We start from the raw sequence: 16,881 nt of genomic DNA, 5'->3' as shown, positions 1-16,881 counted from the left end.
CACTGTACACAAATTACCAGCAGGATCTCCAGTCAAGAATAAGGCCCCTTGAGTGGGTTATTCCACCTACCTGCCAGTGTCCCTTGCGCACTACTTCCTGAGCACCCGACGGACGGCAGTTTTTCAGGTCCTTGGGAGCCGCATTGCAGGGGGTTTCCAGTGGCTCTTTGCTCAGCGGGAAGCTCAGGAAGTGCTGAGCGTTGGGCTTGCTCACCAACTAAATGCTCACCGACCCACTCGGCACTTTCCAGGCACCAAGCCAAAGCTACTTCCTTCAGGGATCACCTGTGCAACTGGCTTCCTCGCGCGAAATTCTGCTGTGCAGCTGATCCAACAATGTCCATCTCCTTGCCCCACACCTGATACACTATTTGATGCCAGGTGTGGGGCAAGGGGGTATGCACTGAGAGAAACTGGCCTGCAGGCTGGAGGATCTCTATCCCTGGAGCATTCTTGTATAATTATTATTTGGTATAATTTCTTTGTTTACATTTTAGAATATTCATTTAAACAACTTCCCATCTTCTCTTTCCATGGTTCATTTTGCATGCCATAAATCCCTGGAGGATCTCTATCCTTGGAGACTTCTTGTATAATAATAATTATTTTTTAGTATAATTTTTTTGTTTTACATTTTAGAATACAGTGGTACCTCAGGTTACAGATTCTTCAGGTTATAGACGCTTCAGGTTACAGACTCCACTAACCCAGAAATAGTACCTCAGGTTAAGAATTTTACCTCAGGATGAGAACAGAAATCGCGTGGCAGCAGCAGGAGGTCCCATTAGCTAAAGTGCTACCTCAGGTTAAGAACAGACCTCCAGAACAAATTAAGTTCTTAACCTGAGGTACCACTTATTCATTTAACTTCCTTTCTTCTCTTTCCATGGTTCATTTTGCATACCATAAATCCCTGCATATTTTACATAAACTAAACCATTCAGCATTCCATTATTGCATCCATCAAAACTTATTTACACTGTTGAATTTATCTTAATGCTGCCAACGTTTTCAAGTTTCAAGGACATTTCCCCTTTAGGTTGTTACTCTAGGCTCAGATTTTCACCTCAGGAGGTGAAACATAGCCAGGGATAAGGACCACAGACTAAACACTGAAACTGAAAACAAGGAGATGGTTTATTGATGCAAAACGCTCAGTACAGTACAGAACTGATATTGTAGACCAGCGGACGCCCACTTTTTTGGACGAGGGCACATCTCAAGTTTTGAGGGTGTGCTGTCGGTACCAGTAACAAAATGGCTGCCACAGGACCATAACAAAACATGGCCGCCATAATACAAAATGAGAGGGAATACAGTCGTGATGAAGCTTTTCCCATGACTGTATTTTCATACTAGAAGAGGCTTAGCCTGTTGGATTTCTGCCTGCCAGGCCATTGTTAAAAGCACAAGAACAATGTTCTTCCCACATGCCAACCCGCTCTTGCCCCACAGATGGAAAGCCCCAAATTTCTGTGGCCATTCCTCCCTGAGCGCCATTCTACAGCTCTTTGCTTGGATCTCATACAGTTGCGTGGGAAGTGCAAAAACAACTCCTCTTTTTCGGGGCATTGGGGGCGATTGGGGAGGGGGCTGTGAGGAGTCGTGCCCTCAAGATTCAGCAGCTCAGTTCAGCTCCTTGCCCGACCAAGAAAAAGGGCCGGATTTCCTCCCCAAAGAAGGACGCTTTCGGGAAAGTGAAGATCAAGACATCTCCTTCGACATCAAAAAATCCCACAGAACCCTTTTCGTAGTCCAGAGTCACCCGGATCTTCCTGAGCTCGTGATTCAACAGCAAAGGCGTCCTCTCAGGGGCAGTAAAAGCCCAAAGTCCATACAATGAGCCAACTATGGCTTTTCCCACAGCCCAGATTCCTACACTGGGTTGAAGGCTGACCTGTCCCTTCCTCGGGGTGGACTCGCGTGCCACCCCCACAGCCCACGTGGCATTTTTCTCTCCCCCAACTTCCACTTCCCACCATTTTCTTACTGCGCGAAATCTCTCGCTGCCCAGCACATAGGTCTTCGGATCAAATCTCTTTCGGCTGTCGGGCAGATTTTGCCTTTCCCCTCCACATCTCACACTCTTCCCGTCTTCAGAGAGAATGAGGTAGTGATTTGCTGTTTCTGGATCCAAAACTATATTCACTGTAAGAGAGAGAGAGATTCACAGAGAGAGAGAGAGGGGGCCGGGTCAGTGTTTGAATTATAGGGCAAGGTGCATGTGTGGATCTATCTTTTGTGGTACCCTATAGGTTTTTTGTGTGCTTAGAAAAGCTACTGAGGGGGTTATGGATTGGCTACGACTTGGAAGGATGGGTGGGAGCCAGGGCTAGGAAATGGCAAATTACCAGGTATTTATATATACCTTTTTGAAGAAACCAGAGGCCTTTCTTCTGGGCATGGTTGGCCAATTGGTGCCAAAGAAGGACAGAACATTTTTTATGTATGCAACAACAGCAGCAAGAATACTCATCGCAAAATATTGGAAGACACAGGATCTACCCACGCTGGAAGAATGGCAGATGAAGATAATACACTATATGGGACTGGCAGAAATGACCGGCAGAATCCGAGACCAGGGAAAAGAGTCGGCGGAAGAAGATTGGAAGAAGTTTAAAGACTATCTTCAGAAATATTGTAAAATTAAGGAATGTTAGAATGATGTTGGACAGAAATTAAGTGGTTTCTGTGAGTGTTCAGAACTTAACTGGTTAAGTTGTTCTGAGTGTGCGTCATATTCCGACGTCAGACGTAAGCCGGGAGGAGACAGAAGCTTTTAGAAGCTAAGGAGGAGGAGTTTTTCCCTGTACTTTCACTTCTTCTCTCTGTGTATCTGTGAGAGAGAAAGACGTGCCTTTGGATATGGCTGAAAGAAGCCCCGGTCTTTGTAGCTGAAATGTTTTAATAAAGAGCTGTAAATAGACGGAGCTGTCTGTGTGTGCTTGCCAGAAGAAGGAAGAAAGTCTGCTTTACACCGCTGTGTGTTCTACTCTGCTAAGCCGTCATCTGAAGGGAGCAACAGTGGCGCAGCTTTGAGGAAGTGTGCCGGACCCGTTATAAACTGCTGATTGACGATCGTAAAGTAATCAGGTGTCACGGCAGATCGATCTCCAAGAGGTTATGGAGGTCAGCCAACGCTCGTAAAGCAGACGCTGTGAGCCTCAGGAATGCTTTGAAGTTAGCGTTCTGAGGCTGAGGGGCCGTCGGAGGCCAACGGGAGCTGACTGGATGCCGGAGAGCAAGAATGATTAATTGCCTGCTTCTAAGAGGCAATGAGAGCTGCTGATACAGAGAGCTGGCTGGATGCTGAGAAGCAGCTGGAGCTAAAAGCAGCTGGAATCGTTACTCCAAGCAAGGGAGAGCCGTAGGAGCTGGTACTGAGCACTGAGTACGGAGTAAGTACAGCTTGGGGCACCTTGGGAGAACGGGAGAAGATGGCCAAAAGCCAGAATATACCTCTGCAAAAGCTCACTCTAAAGAGTTGGGCAATATGGAGCAGAAGAATAAGGGGATGGTTCCTAGTCGAGGGGCTTTGGGAAGCAAACCAGTGGGAGCCAAAATCACCCCTTAGCTGGCCAGCAGCTGGAACAGGCGTTGCAAGCTGTGGGGCTGCGTGGGCTGAAGATAGCCAGCAGAGAATGCAACTTGAGCTGGATATGCTCAGAGCATGCATTGATGAATCGCTGAAGCCTCATCTTGAGGGCGTTGAATCGGCCCATGCCGCCTGGCAGGCGCTGAGGAGTGTGTGTGAAAGCTCAGCGGGAGTCAGGCCAGGGGGGGCTGGAAGAAGCCCAGGGGGGGCTGAAGGATGCCCAGAAAGCCCAATGGGGGCTGGGACAGTGTTGGGGAGCTGTTGTAATGCTTCTACACGTCTGTGTGATGGACTGGGTCCTGGAGAGGCTGGACTAGCAGGCCCTGTTCCCGATGGATTGGCCTCTAGGAGCGCTAGTGAGCAGATCGGGGGGGCGAAGAGTTCCAAAGGCAAGTTTAAAAGACTTTTCACTTGTGCTGAAGCGAAGAGCAGCTTCAGGGGGGGCCAGGCTGGTGGGAGGCGCCGTTCCAGAAGGAGGAAGGCCAGGCCAGCTGGCAGGAGCCCCGGGCAGTGTTTTTCCACTGGAGTTCAACGTCTGCGTGGCAGTAGCCCCCACCGGAGCAGAGAGCCGAGGCAGGATGTTGGCAAGGACACTTCTCATGGGAACCAGGCGGGTTTCCATGGCAACAGGCCTGGGAAGACAGGCAAGCGTGCAGGTGTTCGTGCAAAGCACCCGGGAGAAGAGTCTTATCAAGTTTCTGCAAGCATGACATTGTTCGAAGACGGCCGAGTGGAAAATTTCGAGCTCAGCCTTGTTATTGACTCTGCAGCTAACCGCAACATGGTTCCAGAGACCCCTGCAGTCGAGATGTGGAATTGCACGGCAGTTTCAAAGGGACAGACTGTAAAGTTCGCAAATGGACAGAGATCGAAAATCAATAAGCGTACTAATGTATATCTTTCTGTTTTGCAGGAACAGATGCAGTTTTGTGTTGTTCCAGGGGTTCATCACTGTTTGTTATCTGTGCCTTATTTGTTAAAAAAGGGTTTTCAGGTTTGTTTCCAGGGGGATTCCTGCACAATCTCCAGAGAAGGAAGACGACTTGTTGAAGTGAAACGGGGACAGAATGATCTTTTCGTTCTTAAAACGTCTCTTGGTGGTGAGGGGAAGGTTGAGAAAGCACAAGCGTTGCGTGCTACAGTTCCCAACCAGCGTGCTACAATTCCCGCTCATGATGCCTCATGTGCATGCGTATGGCATCAGAGAACAATTCATGGGTCGGTAGAGGACTTGCAGACTCTGCCCGAGGTTGCCAAGGGGTGTAGGATTCAAAATTGTGGAAGTGCCATTAATTGTGACACTTGCAAGCAAGCAAAGGTGAGAGGGTGCAGTTACCCAAAGGTGGAACGGGTTGCCACCAAACCTTTTGAGCTGGTACACATAGATCTGTCCAATTCTGTCAGGGAACAGAGTCTAGGGGGAGCCAGGTATCTGCTGACTTTTCTGGATGATTTTTCGCAGAATTCCTGGACTCATGGTCTCAGATCCAAGGAGGATGCAGCACAGCTGATCAAGAGCTGGATTGAGGGAGTAGAACTAAGGTTCTCCACCAGAGTGCAAGCGATCATCAGTGACAGAAATGCTAGGTACACTGGTTCTGCTTTGCAGAAGTTCTTTCACGAGAAAGGGATACGTCACACAGTTACTTCACCCAATCAGAGGGGGGTGGCAGAGCTGAGGAGTGGAGCTCTGGTTCAGGCAGCACAGGTGATGCTTACAGAGTCTGAGTTACCTCCACAGTTTTGGCTGGAGGCGGCTAGAGCTGCATGCTTCACCTGGAATAGGACCTACAATTCGCTGGTAGGTGACACTCCGTTTTCTCTGTTGAATGGCCGCAAACCCCAGGTTCACTTTCTGCGCAAGTTTGGGTCTCCTGCGATTGTCTCTGTGCCTGAGGCTTTGCGAGGGCCAGATGGAGCCAAATTCCAGAAAATAATCTTCTGTGGGTATGAGCCAGAAGCCCGTGCATGGCGGTTTGCTTACCCTTCAGGTGATCAGAGTAAGGTGCTGATCAGTAAACACGCTGAGTTCTGTGAGGAGGATGTAAAGTCAAAGTCTCCTGTCAGGCATGATGTTCTCTCAGATTGTCTCTCTGATCCAGAAGACAGTTCTGATGAGGCGGAAGAAGAGGCTGAGGCTGCTGATGACGACCAGGTCACTGACCAGGGTCAAGAGCAGAATGTGGCATCTCCACAAGTTGTTAAGAGACAGCCCAAGAGTGCGCCTAGTTCTCCTGTGAGTGTGATGGAAAGGATTCGAATACGCTTTAAGTCAGAAGGAGAATCCCATGATGCAGAGGACACACCTGCTGATCAAAGTGAGTCAGAGGGAACACCTGAGTTTGTGCCTAGGAGGTCCAGTCGCACAACAAAGGGTATTCCACCAGAGAGGTACCAGGCCACAGGTGCGTGGGTAAGTTTCGCACAGTGCGATTCTGAGAGTTGTGAGGTGGTTCCACAGTTGCCTAACAGGGACGCCAAGAGAGGGCGCAAGGCATTGGGGAAGGGATTGATCTCACAGAGGTTTGCCGAGGATGTTCCACAGGTGCAGTCGGAATCCAACGCAAGGGGGGGTGTGAGTGTTCAGAACTTAACTGGTTAAGTTGTTCTGAGTGTGCGTCATATTCCGACGTCAGACGTAAGCCGGGAGGAGACAGAAGCTTTTAGAAGCTAAGGAGGAGGAGTTTTTCCCTGTACTTTCACTTCTTCTCTCTGTGTATCTGTGAGAGAGAAAGACGTGCCTTTGGATATGGCTGAAAGAAGCCCCGGTCTTTGTAGCTGAAATGTTTTAATAAAGAGCTGTAAATAGACGGAGCTGTCTGTGTGTGCTTGCCAGAAGAAGGAAGAAAGTCTGCTTTACACCGCTGTGTGTTCTACTCTGCTAAGCCGTCATCTGAAGGGAGCAACAGTGGCGCAGCTTTGAGGAAGTGTGCCGGACCCGTTATAAACTGCTGATTGACGATCGTAAAGTAATCAGGTGTCACGGCAGATCGATGTCCAGCTGTAACGCTTTAAGAGATATGGAAAATAAGGTTTTGAAATAAGCAAAAATTAATGGTGAGGATTTGCTGAACTAATAATTTGAATTGGAATATAAGAAAGGGAGGTATGAGGAGGTCCGGAAAATAAGTTAAAAGAAAATAAGTAAATGGAAATTTTATGTGTTTTTATTTTTTCTGTTTTTGTATTTTTTGTATCATGTATTTTTGTTGTTTTTTTCTTTTTGTTTCATAATGTATCATTTTGAAAAATTTTAATAAATATCTTATTTAAAAAAAGGAAATGGCAAATTACCAAATTTTGGTTTATGTTTTCTACTCCTAAATTCAGTTCTTCACATTTTCACATTCCTTTGCAAATTCTTTTTTTTTTTTAAAGTACTCATGAAAACCCATCTGTGTTGCTAGTGCGAATTTCTCCTAACACTTTTTTTTTGCATGTTCAAACACCTAGGGACGCGGGTGGCGCTGTGGTCTAAACCACTGAGCCTCTTGGGCCTGCCAATCAGAAGGTCAGCAGTTTGAATTCCCACGACGGAGTGAGCTCCCGTTGCCCGGCCCCAGCTCCTGCCAACCTAGCAGTAAGAAAGCACACCAAAAAGTGCAAGTAGATAAATAGGTACCACTCCCTCGGGAAGGTAAACGGCGTTTCCTTGCACTGCTCTGGTTTTGGTGTTCCATTGCACCAGAAGCGGCTTAGTCATGCTGGCCACATGACCCGGAGGGGGGGGGGACTGTCTGCGGAGCGGACAAAAGCCAGCTCCCTCGGCCTGTGAAGTGAGATGAGTGCCGCAACCCCAGAGTCGTTCACGACTGGACTTAACTGTCAGGGGTCCTTTACCTTTTTTTACACGTTGCATCCTTGGAGAACTGTGCTGCAAAATTTGGAGGAGTGCAAATTCCAAAGGAGGTAGGGAAGATTCACCTTTCCACGTGAACTGACCTGAATTTCTCCCCATCCTTAGTCTGAGCGGAGCTTATGGATTTCGTTAAGGTGGTGAGGCTCAGAGGGCAGTGACTTGCCCAAGGATCTAAGTAGGAGACTGCATTCCTACACTTGCTAGCTAGGAAATGAATCCCTCTGAACTCCATAGAACCTATTGTTAAAACTTTTGGAATCCGATGAACCTTTGAAGTGCTTTCGCCTGTTGCACAGCAGAGTATAGAAGAGTATCACAGCGATAGTTGAGCAACTCTTGAGATTGCTCAGCTGAACGATGAGCAGGAACAAAAACTGCTGACTAGTAACTTGGTTCTTGTTTTATTATTTACAGCAGCAAACATACAAGCTATTCACAAGATACTTTTTACAACACGATTTCTTCACTCTCAGTAGCTCCTCAGCACTAACCACACCACACTAACACTCTCCAACACACACCAGTGTTATAGGTCATGCCTGCATAAGGAACTCAGACAATCACTTGGTTGTTGCTGGGTCTCCTTATCTCTAGGCAGATTCCTTTCATGTCCTGTATTCCCATGCTGTGGAGATTCTAATTGCAAACTTGCTAAGCTGCCTGCAAATCATGGATTCCAACACCTATGTCTGGCCAGACCCAGGTAGGATTGCTTTATGTATCTCCATCTGCTGGTGGGAGGGGTGAACAGCCTCTGGAGCTATGAAGAGGGAAGGAAGGAAGACCAGAGGGAAGAGGGAAGAGAAGAAATCGGAGCAGGAGAGAGTTTAAAAAAGGGGGAGGGAATGGCTCACACTACTCTATGGTCTCTGATGGGTTTTTATTAGGTAAGTGTGGGAATATATTAACTATTAACATGTCTGCCTCCATTGTTGGTCAAAGGGGGAGGGGGGGAGAGAGAAAGAACAGGAAATATTTATTCCCTTCTTCCCCCTCAGGAGAGAAGGGGAAATGACACCACACACTGCCCTCTCTACCAATTACATTTCTATGGTCTGTGGCCTATCAGCAAGACAGCTCTATGGTCTTAACTCATTCACATGCTAACTACTAAGTATGTGCATTAGTACTGTAGATTTGACTGCAAAATCTCCCACACACTCTCTCACACACACAAATGGGGGGTGCGGGTGGGATCCATCCCCAAGCAGCGTACCTGATGCTATCTTCCCAAGTGTTCCCAAGTTGCTCTTCTTCCTCACGATGCTCATTTCACCTTGTTGTACACTCTCCAGTGTTGAGGAGAGCATGGCAGAGCCAGCTGCAATAGCAAGGGACATGATTAGTTGGGGACATCTTTAAGAAATGGCCAAGTAAGACACTTAACAGTTGTGCTCTGGTTGACTAGGGCATTGCTTTCATCCTGTCTGTCTTGTCTGTGCCCTGTCCTGTTTGCTATCAAGGGTCTGACTCTGTGAGACTCAGGGGAAGAGGCTGTGGGTATTCCACAGAAACATTAGCTAGCATGGTGATCAGTGTCAAGGGATCTGATCGTACGTATCTTTACTTCAAAGACGATGAAGGACTGGTCTTGTGTCTGGAGACATTAAACACTTGGGTTACTTTGAACTGTGTGGGAGGAGTTTCCCCCTTAACGAACTCTGGAAGATGCTGTTCAGATGGGAGAAGGAAATCTCTGATGACTCTGTTTGCTGTGCTCATAACACACACCAGCTGAGGTGTGGTGAACTCCCAGCTGACTTCAGCAAGCCACAGCATTCCAGCATTCCCATTACATTTTATGAAAACATTGGGACGGGGGGAGTGTCTCAGAAAAATCAATGCCAAATAATGAAGATTACTCAGAATTTTAAATAGAGAAACAGATAAAAAGAACGCTCAAATGTCAAGCTTCAGCTACTCTTGTTTGCTTCCCAGTCCTCCAGTTCTGAGAGAGTTAGAAGACAAAACCAGAGTTCTGGAGCAGAGTTTAGGGATGTGACAGGCTGTAAAAGGCAGCAAGATGGAAAGAAAATCAGAGCACGAGGGTTGGTTCCTGTTTTGAATCCAAGACTGTGGCTATGGGAGAAACAAGACTCTCTTGGGGTGTCCGCCTTGTGAACCCCTCCACCATAGGCTCAGAATGTGTGAATAAACCTCAGGATATATGTGTGAATAAACCATATATCCTAAAGACACCACAGTCTCTGCTGTGCCTCATTTCCCAAAAGGAAATACGAACTCTGGGGAGGCAGCTTGGGACCCCAGCAATCTTGTGCTGCTGGGAGATTGAAGTGGGGAACAGTCTCATCTGCAAAAACTGTTTAAAGATCTGCCAAACCTGGAAATGTACCTTTATTTTCTTGAGGTCCAGAGAGCACAACGTCTAAGGAAAAAAGTGAAATGAGGAAAAAGTCAATATTCGTACTTGGCTCCAAGGGCATTGCTTTAGATTTAGAATGTCTGCAAGAGTGTTCATACGTAAATCTAAAATTTAGCCATAGTTCTCCATCTTCCTCCCTCTTCCAGCATTAGCATTAAGTGTTATGAAAGCATGTTTGGGGTGGGGGACACAGAGAAGAGCTGCCTCCCTCAGCTCTGAGAGAGTTAGAAGACAAAACCAGAGTTCTGGAGTAGAGTTTAGGGATGTGACAGGCTGCAAAAGGCAGCAAAACAGAAAGAGAATCAGAGCACGATGGTGGGTTCCTGTTTTGAATGCAAGGCTGGGGCTATGGGAGAAACAAGACTCTCTTGGGGTGCTTGTGAACCCCTCCATTGTATATATGTGTAAATAAACCATATATCCTAAGGACACTACAGTCTCTGCTGTGCCTCATTTGCCAATAGGAAGCTCGAACCCTGGGGAAGAAGCCTGGGACCCCTGGAATATTCACCATTTGGAAATTGGCATGGCATGCAACTATCATCTATCTATCTATCTATCTATCTATCTATCTATCTATCTATCTATCATCTATCTATCTATCTATCTATCTATCTATCTATCTATCATCTATCATATCTATCTATCTATCTATCTATCTATCTATCTATCTATCTATCTATCTATCATCTATCATATCTATCTATATCTATCTATATCTATCTATCTATCTATCTATCTATCTATCTATCTATCTATCCATCCATCTATCCCATATCTACATCATACAATGATCTTTGTTACCTTTAAATTTCTCGGTCTCCTTCTCCAAAAAAGGATGCATTTTGGAGAAATTATCTATTTGCTCTTCTAATCCAGGAGGGAAAGCATTCATGGTTTTATATTCATTTTCATTACACCTAGGAAGAAGAAAGTGAAGAAAGTGAAGTTTATTGTGCTCCATCAGGTCATTCTCAAGTCATTCTTAATTCAGTCGTCAGAATGAAAGAGAAAAGTGAGAGCAGCAGGAAGATACCAAGGGCTCGTCCATGATAGGTTTTTCTTTCATTCCCCCTGCTTTCCCCAGGAAAGTCCCCACTGTTTACCACTGAATCGGAACAAAGGTCATTTGGGTTTTCTGTGGATTGACAGCTGAATAGAAGCAAATATTTTAAGAATGAACCCCACAAAGCCAGTCTTCCTCCTTCTCGTCACTTCCTCACGGCCCTACTATGTGTTTTATATGCATTCTCCCCCCCCAAAAAAATCCTATCCATTTTGGTATGCTGTTCTATGCATACCTCAATGCACTTTTTGTGCATTTCCCCTTACGAAAAAATGCATCACAACATTTGTAAAATTGTGCAGTCAGATTGGTAACTGTTTTTTTATCTGCTTATTGCTCTGTAAACTCTGAATTAGATTGGTTCAAATAAAAGTATAGGCCAAATCAATTTATCCCTTACCTCCAAGGAAGGAAATTAATATTATTCATATTAATATTCATAACAAAGCCACATACCTTTCCAGGATGCTTCTCATATTCTAGATGGAAGAGACAGAATGAGAGAAATTCAGTCCCTTGCACCAGTTGCCTCCAGCAGTTTATTACTTTCCCCTTTTCTTTATATATTAACCAAATACTGAAGTGCACGTGCCTACTGTAAATACTTCTATAGACTGATGAACAGCCCTTCCCCAGAGGACAACCTGGAGGGTTTCGTTGCACCATTGCTGACCTGCAAGAATTCGGTCACTGGCTGCTTCCTTTTTCTCCTCCAGCTGCTTAATTAAACTACAAAAGCCCAGACATTTACTTCTAAATTTGAAAATCCCCCTGAATGGGCATGTAGGCTCCCCTCTCTGCCCCAGAACCCCACCCCCAGTTATGCTTCGTCATGGAATGGGATCTTCTGCCAACTGCAAGTGATCCCGGGCTATGCTCTGCTGCTGGCTCCCACCACTGGTGCTGCCAGCCTGAGAGCAGATGTCTACCTGCTACTGCTGACGATGTACATTGCTCTACACACAACAGCAAGGGCATGTTTGAATTGGGTAGAGGGAGAACTCAACTGGCCACTGTTGCTGATGCCAATGCTAGCACAAAAACTCCCTGGATCCATTGTAATTTGGCAGGCTTCATCCCTACTGGAGGAGCAACTTTGCCTGCAAATTCCATCCACTTCTATCAAAAGAGAGGAAGGGGTGTAATAGATGTTTTAAATTTTCCAAGTATTGAAGCAGGAGAATGCAGAAATTCTGGACCCAGAAGCAGAACAGGGAAGCCTTCCCATTGGTCAACTTGAATCATGCATTTTGATGAAGCTCCAAATCACAGTTTGGAACAAAATGACCAATGCACTATGAATTCAGTGGTACCTCTAGTTACGAACTTAATTCATTCCGGAGGTCCGTTCTTAACCCGAAACTGTCCTTAACTAGAGGTGTGCTTTCGCTAATGGCTCCTGTTGCTGCCGCTGCGCCGCCAACACACAATTTCCGTTCTCATCCTGGGGCAGAATCTCAACTCGAGGTAACTCTTCCAGATTAGTGGAGTTTGTAACCTGAGGCGTTTGTAACTTGAGGTACCACTGTACTTCTGTAAACCAGTAGAGTGGTTGGGGGTAAAGCCCTTACCTGTAGGACAACCTGGACTATTTAATTGTGCCAACTCTTACCTGCAAGAATTCAGTCGCTGGCTGTTTCTGTTTCTCCTCCAGCTCCTTAATAAGGTCATCGATAGAGGAGATTTCCTCAGAGAGTTTTGCAATATGTTTGTCCTCCCAGGATTTAATCTCATCGTCCAGTTCCTTCAGTTGAGCCAGCAGGAGGCGCTCTTGTTCTTCCAGAAACTGGTGCAATTGCTTGAAATCAGCTACGAGTTTCTGCCTCTCCATGTCTGTCTGCTTCTGCAAAGAGAGTGTCATGGCCAGACAAAGACATTTAGATGTCCCCTTAATTCCATGTGCACAAGCAGGGCAGTTAATATTTACTTCAATGCTAACAATGGTACAGAAGTTCAGTCACAGCTGAGGGCGGCAGGCAGGCTGGCTTAGCAGGACACGGCCTCTTTGCTTGGCTCTGTCCTCAGTATTTTCCTGCTGCTCACCTACCAATCTATTAAGCTGCTGCTGCTCTCTATTCGCTGGCATCTTCAGCCTGCCTTGGCCACCTCACTCTGCCTAATAGTAGGGCCGTAAGGAAGTGACGAGAAGAAGGAAGACTGGCTTTGTGGGGTTCACTTCATTCTTAAAGGATTAATGCTGGCATGGCTGGACATTTTTGGACTCAAGGACTATATTTAGCGTTAGACAACCCTATCAATTTTAGCCTATCCTGCTCTTCAAGGTCTGAAGCAGAGACCTTTCCCAACTCTACCACCCATTATCCATTTAATTGATAATGCCAATGATCAAACCTGGAACACTGTGCAAGCAAAGCATAGGCTCCACCACAGAATTAAGGCCTCACTCTGTCAATATAACCATCCTGGAGAGGCAAGAAGGTTTGCACCTACCAGCAGATTCTGGCTTTCGGTCTCCCTCTTCAGTTTAGAAGACAGAATTTCTTCTCTCTGTTTGTTCAGGAACTCCAAATGACGCAGGATTCTACCCTGGGGTGACCAAGAAGGCATTTGGGTTAATTTTGGCAATAGAGATATACTCATAAACTGTAACAGCCGTGTGTGTTCAATAAACCAAGAACATGAAGGATGAGAAGAGTCTATGTACAGCTTCTAGGAAACTTCCATTCTCAGTGTAGAATTAAATCAGTGTTCACATATGCATATTTATATAGCTAATAATTCATTTTCTGATTAAATGTGGGGGAAAACAAGAGGGCTCAAAATTATGGGGACACAGTGTAAGAGATAAAATGTTTGCTAGTTTGCACAAAACAGAGTATCTGTACAGGATTTAGATTTAGATCCTGAGCCAAGTCAGTCCCCCTCTCACATTTTCTGCACCAAACCATGCTCTTTTCCAAAGTTAAAGTGGGTACGAACCAGAGGTTGTGGCTGGTGCACAGCCCTATTCAGAGCTCATTCTTTTTCTTTTAAGAAAAGCAGCTTGCAGTATTCACCATGAAGTTATCACAGGAAGTGCCACACTTTTCACATTTGGGGTGGAAAGGTGCCAGTTCCACCAAGTACCCCCAGAAGAAACCGCACTGCCCCTAATAACAACTCATAACTTCATGGCATTTTCTCCTTCTTTTCCCCCTTGCAGTATTTTGCAGGTAGAACTTCCTGGGCCTCTGCTAAAGACTCTCCTCCCTGGAAGAGAGGGGAGTGGTTGTGGGCGGGAGCCCGAGCACCACCTGTAGCAAGGGGCGTTAGCCCCCTGCCTCCGCCTCACCTGGCTGGCGCCCACGCCCCTCGGCAGGCACCCAACCAGGTGCCTCAGCCTTTTGCTGCGGCGCCAGCCTCTCCCCGGCCTCATTCTTCGCCGTTGTCTCGTCGCGAGTCACCCACCCTCCACTCCCTTTGAGTTAGGGCTTAGGTCATTGGCCTTGCTATGGACCTTAGGTTGGTCGCCCTGGTTGTCCAGGGGGCCTGGTAGGAGTTTTTCCATTTGGCATTAGGCCTTTTGGTTTTTTCGCCTACCTCGTAGCAATCGTCACAACTTTTGTGGTGTTGGTGGGTAGGTTAGGCATTGGAATAATGTGTTGTGGTGTGTCGAAGGGCTAAGTGTGGCCATCGCCTATGCCTTCAATTTTTGGGTATTCCGTTAAAGGAATCTGGCGGTCGTGTATTCTGTCCGATGCCTGCTTGGCGGGAGGCCATGGCACGACCCTCGGTGACATCAGGGGTGAGCCTATAGTTGGATTAGCATCAACAGGCTCCACCTACTGGTGAATAAAGCCACTTGTTTTAGAGATCCAATGCCTAAGCCAATACCTTTTCACTGCTGTAATCAATAAAGTTGTGGCCTTAACCTTATATCACGTGTCCTTGTGTATTCATTTCACACTGCGGGGGTCGGGTCCTCGAACCACAATAGGAAGCTTTGATATGCTTCTGCAGTAGAATTGTGAGCTGCATGGCTACATTGCAAATCCGTGATACCTATGCTCTGGGATTTTTGGTCATATCTAGAAAGAGGGGAAGCACTCTTATACTAAGTTATATGTACCTCTGATCCAACTAGCTCAGTACTGGCTCATAGCTGTCAACTTTTCCCTTTTCTTGCAAGGAATCCTATTCAGAATAGGGGAATTTCCCTTAAAAAGGGGGAAACGTTGACAGCTATGTACTGGCCGTACTGACTGGATTTCAGGTCCCGTATATCCCCAGCCCTACCTAGAAATGCTAAAGATTTCTGCATGCAAGACTGGGCTACTGTGACCCCTACTTACTTACTTATTTACTTACTTAATTCATATACTGCCCTATACCTGAAAATCTCAGGGTGGTACACAGAACAAAATCAGAATATAAAACCACAAATAATCAAAATAAAAACAACCCCATACCACCAGCCCCAAGAAAGAACCACAAAGGGCATAGGATGTAAATCAGATCAACCAAAGGCCTAGTTAAAAAAGAATGGTTTTGCCTGGCACCTAAAGGTGTACAGTATAATGAAGGCACCAGGAGAACTTCCCTGGGGAGAGCATTACACAGATGGGAAGCCACTGCAGAAAAGGCCCTGTTCTTGTGTTGCCACCCTCCTGACCTCTCGAGGAGGAGGCACACTAAAGAGGGCCTCAGAAGGTGATCTCAGGGTCGGGGTAGGTTCATATGGAAAAAAGCAGTCCTTGAGGTATTGAGCCATTTTAGGCTTTATAGGTCAAAACCAGCACTTGGAATTGGGCCCAGAAACTAATTGGTAGCCAAGTGCAGTCAGACCAAGATTGGTGTAATATGTTCAGACAGTCCTGCTCCAGTGAGCAACCTGGCCGCTGAATTCTGCACCAGCTGAAGTTTCTGGACAGTCTTCAGAGGCAGCCCTACGAATAACGCATTGCAGTAATCTAACCTTGAGGTTAGCAGAGCATAGACAATAGTACAGTGGTGCCCCGCAAGACGAACGCCTCGCAAGACCAAAAATCCGCTAGACGAAAGGGTTTTCCGTTTTGGAGGCGCTTCACAAAACGAATTCCCCTATGGGGTTGCTTCGCAAGACGAAAAAAATCTTGCATCCCCCCGCGGGTTTTTTCCGCTTTTTCCGCCCTTTTCTTAAGCCGCTAAGCCGCTTATCAGCTGTTCCGCTGATAAGCCGCTTAACAGCTGATCGTTGGAAGCCGCTTGACAGCTGTAGCGCTAATCCGCTAAGCTGTCAATGGGCTTGCTTCGCAAGACGAAAAAACCGCTATACGAAGAGCCTCACGGAATGGATTAATTTCGTCTTGCGGGGCACCACTCTAGTGAGGCCATCCCTGTGCAGATAGGGACGTAGCTGGGCCACGAGCCGAAGCTGGTGGAAGGCACTCCGGGCCACTGAGGCCACCTGAGCCTCGAGCGACAGCAAAGGATCCAGGCCAGGAGGACCCCAAGCTACGAACCTGCTCCTTCAGGGGAAGTGTAGCCCCATCAAGAGCAGGCGGTCTCCCACCCATCCGGTCTAGGAACCACCCACTAACAGTGCCTCAGTCTTGTCTGGATGGAGCTTCAGTTTGTTGACCCATGCTTATATGCTATGGAGCTTGCACATGGGCTTAGTGCTGAATACAGTTAGAAGACTGAACTTTGTTACTTTTTCTATGGCTGGAGTCCTGAGGAACATGGAAGCATATGGACATATCTAGAAAGAGGGGAAGCAGCCTTACACTGAGTTATATGTACCTCTGGTCCAACAAGCTCACTACTGGCTGTACTGACTGGATTTCAGGTCCAGTATATCCCCAGCCCTACCTAGAAATGCTAAAGATTTCTGAATTCAAGATTGGGCTACTGTGACCCCTACTTACTTACTTACTTACTTACTTAATTTATATACTGCCCTATACCTGAAGATTTCAAGGCAGTTCACAGAACAAAATCAGAATATAAAACCACAAAATATATAATCAAAATAAAAACAACCCCATACCCACCAAAAA

The 16,881-nt window shown here is 46.5% G+C and overlaps 1 protein-coding gene across 2 annotated transcripts in view; it reads right to left on the bottom strand.

The window, feature by feature from the left end:
- LOC309364708 (zinc finger protein RFP-like) overlaps positions 1-16,881 on the bottom strand; it is a 110,154-nt gene that overhangs the window by 89,865 nt on the left and 3,408 nt on the right. Inside the window, exons 3-9 of one of the 2 annotated variants that reach the window (XR_014165869.1) lie at positions 13,355-13,450; positions 12,516-12,746; positions 11,360-11,382; positions 10,642-10,757; positions 9,808-9,840; positions 8,671-8,775; positions 1,274-2,148 (exon numbers count right to left, since the gene is read on the bottom strand). Coding sequence is in view for 1 of the 2 variants with exons in the window: in XM_081902500.1 (XP_081758626.1) it covers positions 1,619-2,148; positions 8,671-8,775; positions 9,808-9,840; positions 10,642-10,757; positions 11,360-11,382; positions 12,516-12,746; positions 13,355-13,450 (1,134 nt within the window). In the remaining variant the exon portion in view is untranslated. Of the gene's footprint in view, positions 1-1,119; positions 2,149-8,670; positions 8,776-9,807; positions 9,841-10,641; positions 10,758-11,359; positions 11,383-12,515; positions 12,747-13,354; positions 13,451-16,881 lie in introns of those variants that run through there. The other variant, XM_081902500.1, reaches the window with a different exon arrangement.

The sequence above is a fragment of the Podarcis melisellensis genome (genome assembly GCF_964234715.1).
Source record: "Podarcis melisellensis genome assembly, chromosome: 2".
NCBI lineage: Eukaryota > Metazoa > Chordata > Lepidosauria > Squamata > Lacertidae > Podarcis > Podarcis melisellensis.
This window is presented reverse-complemented; position numbering and strand designations above follow the sequence as displayed.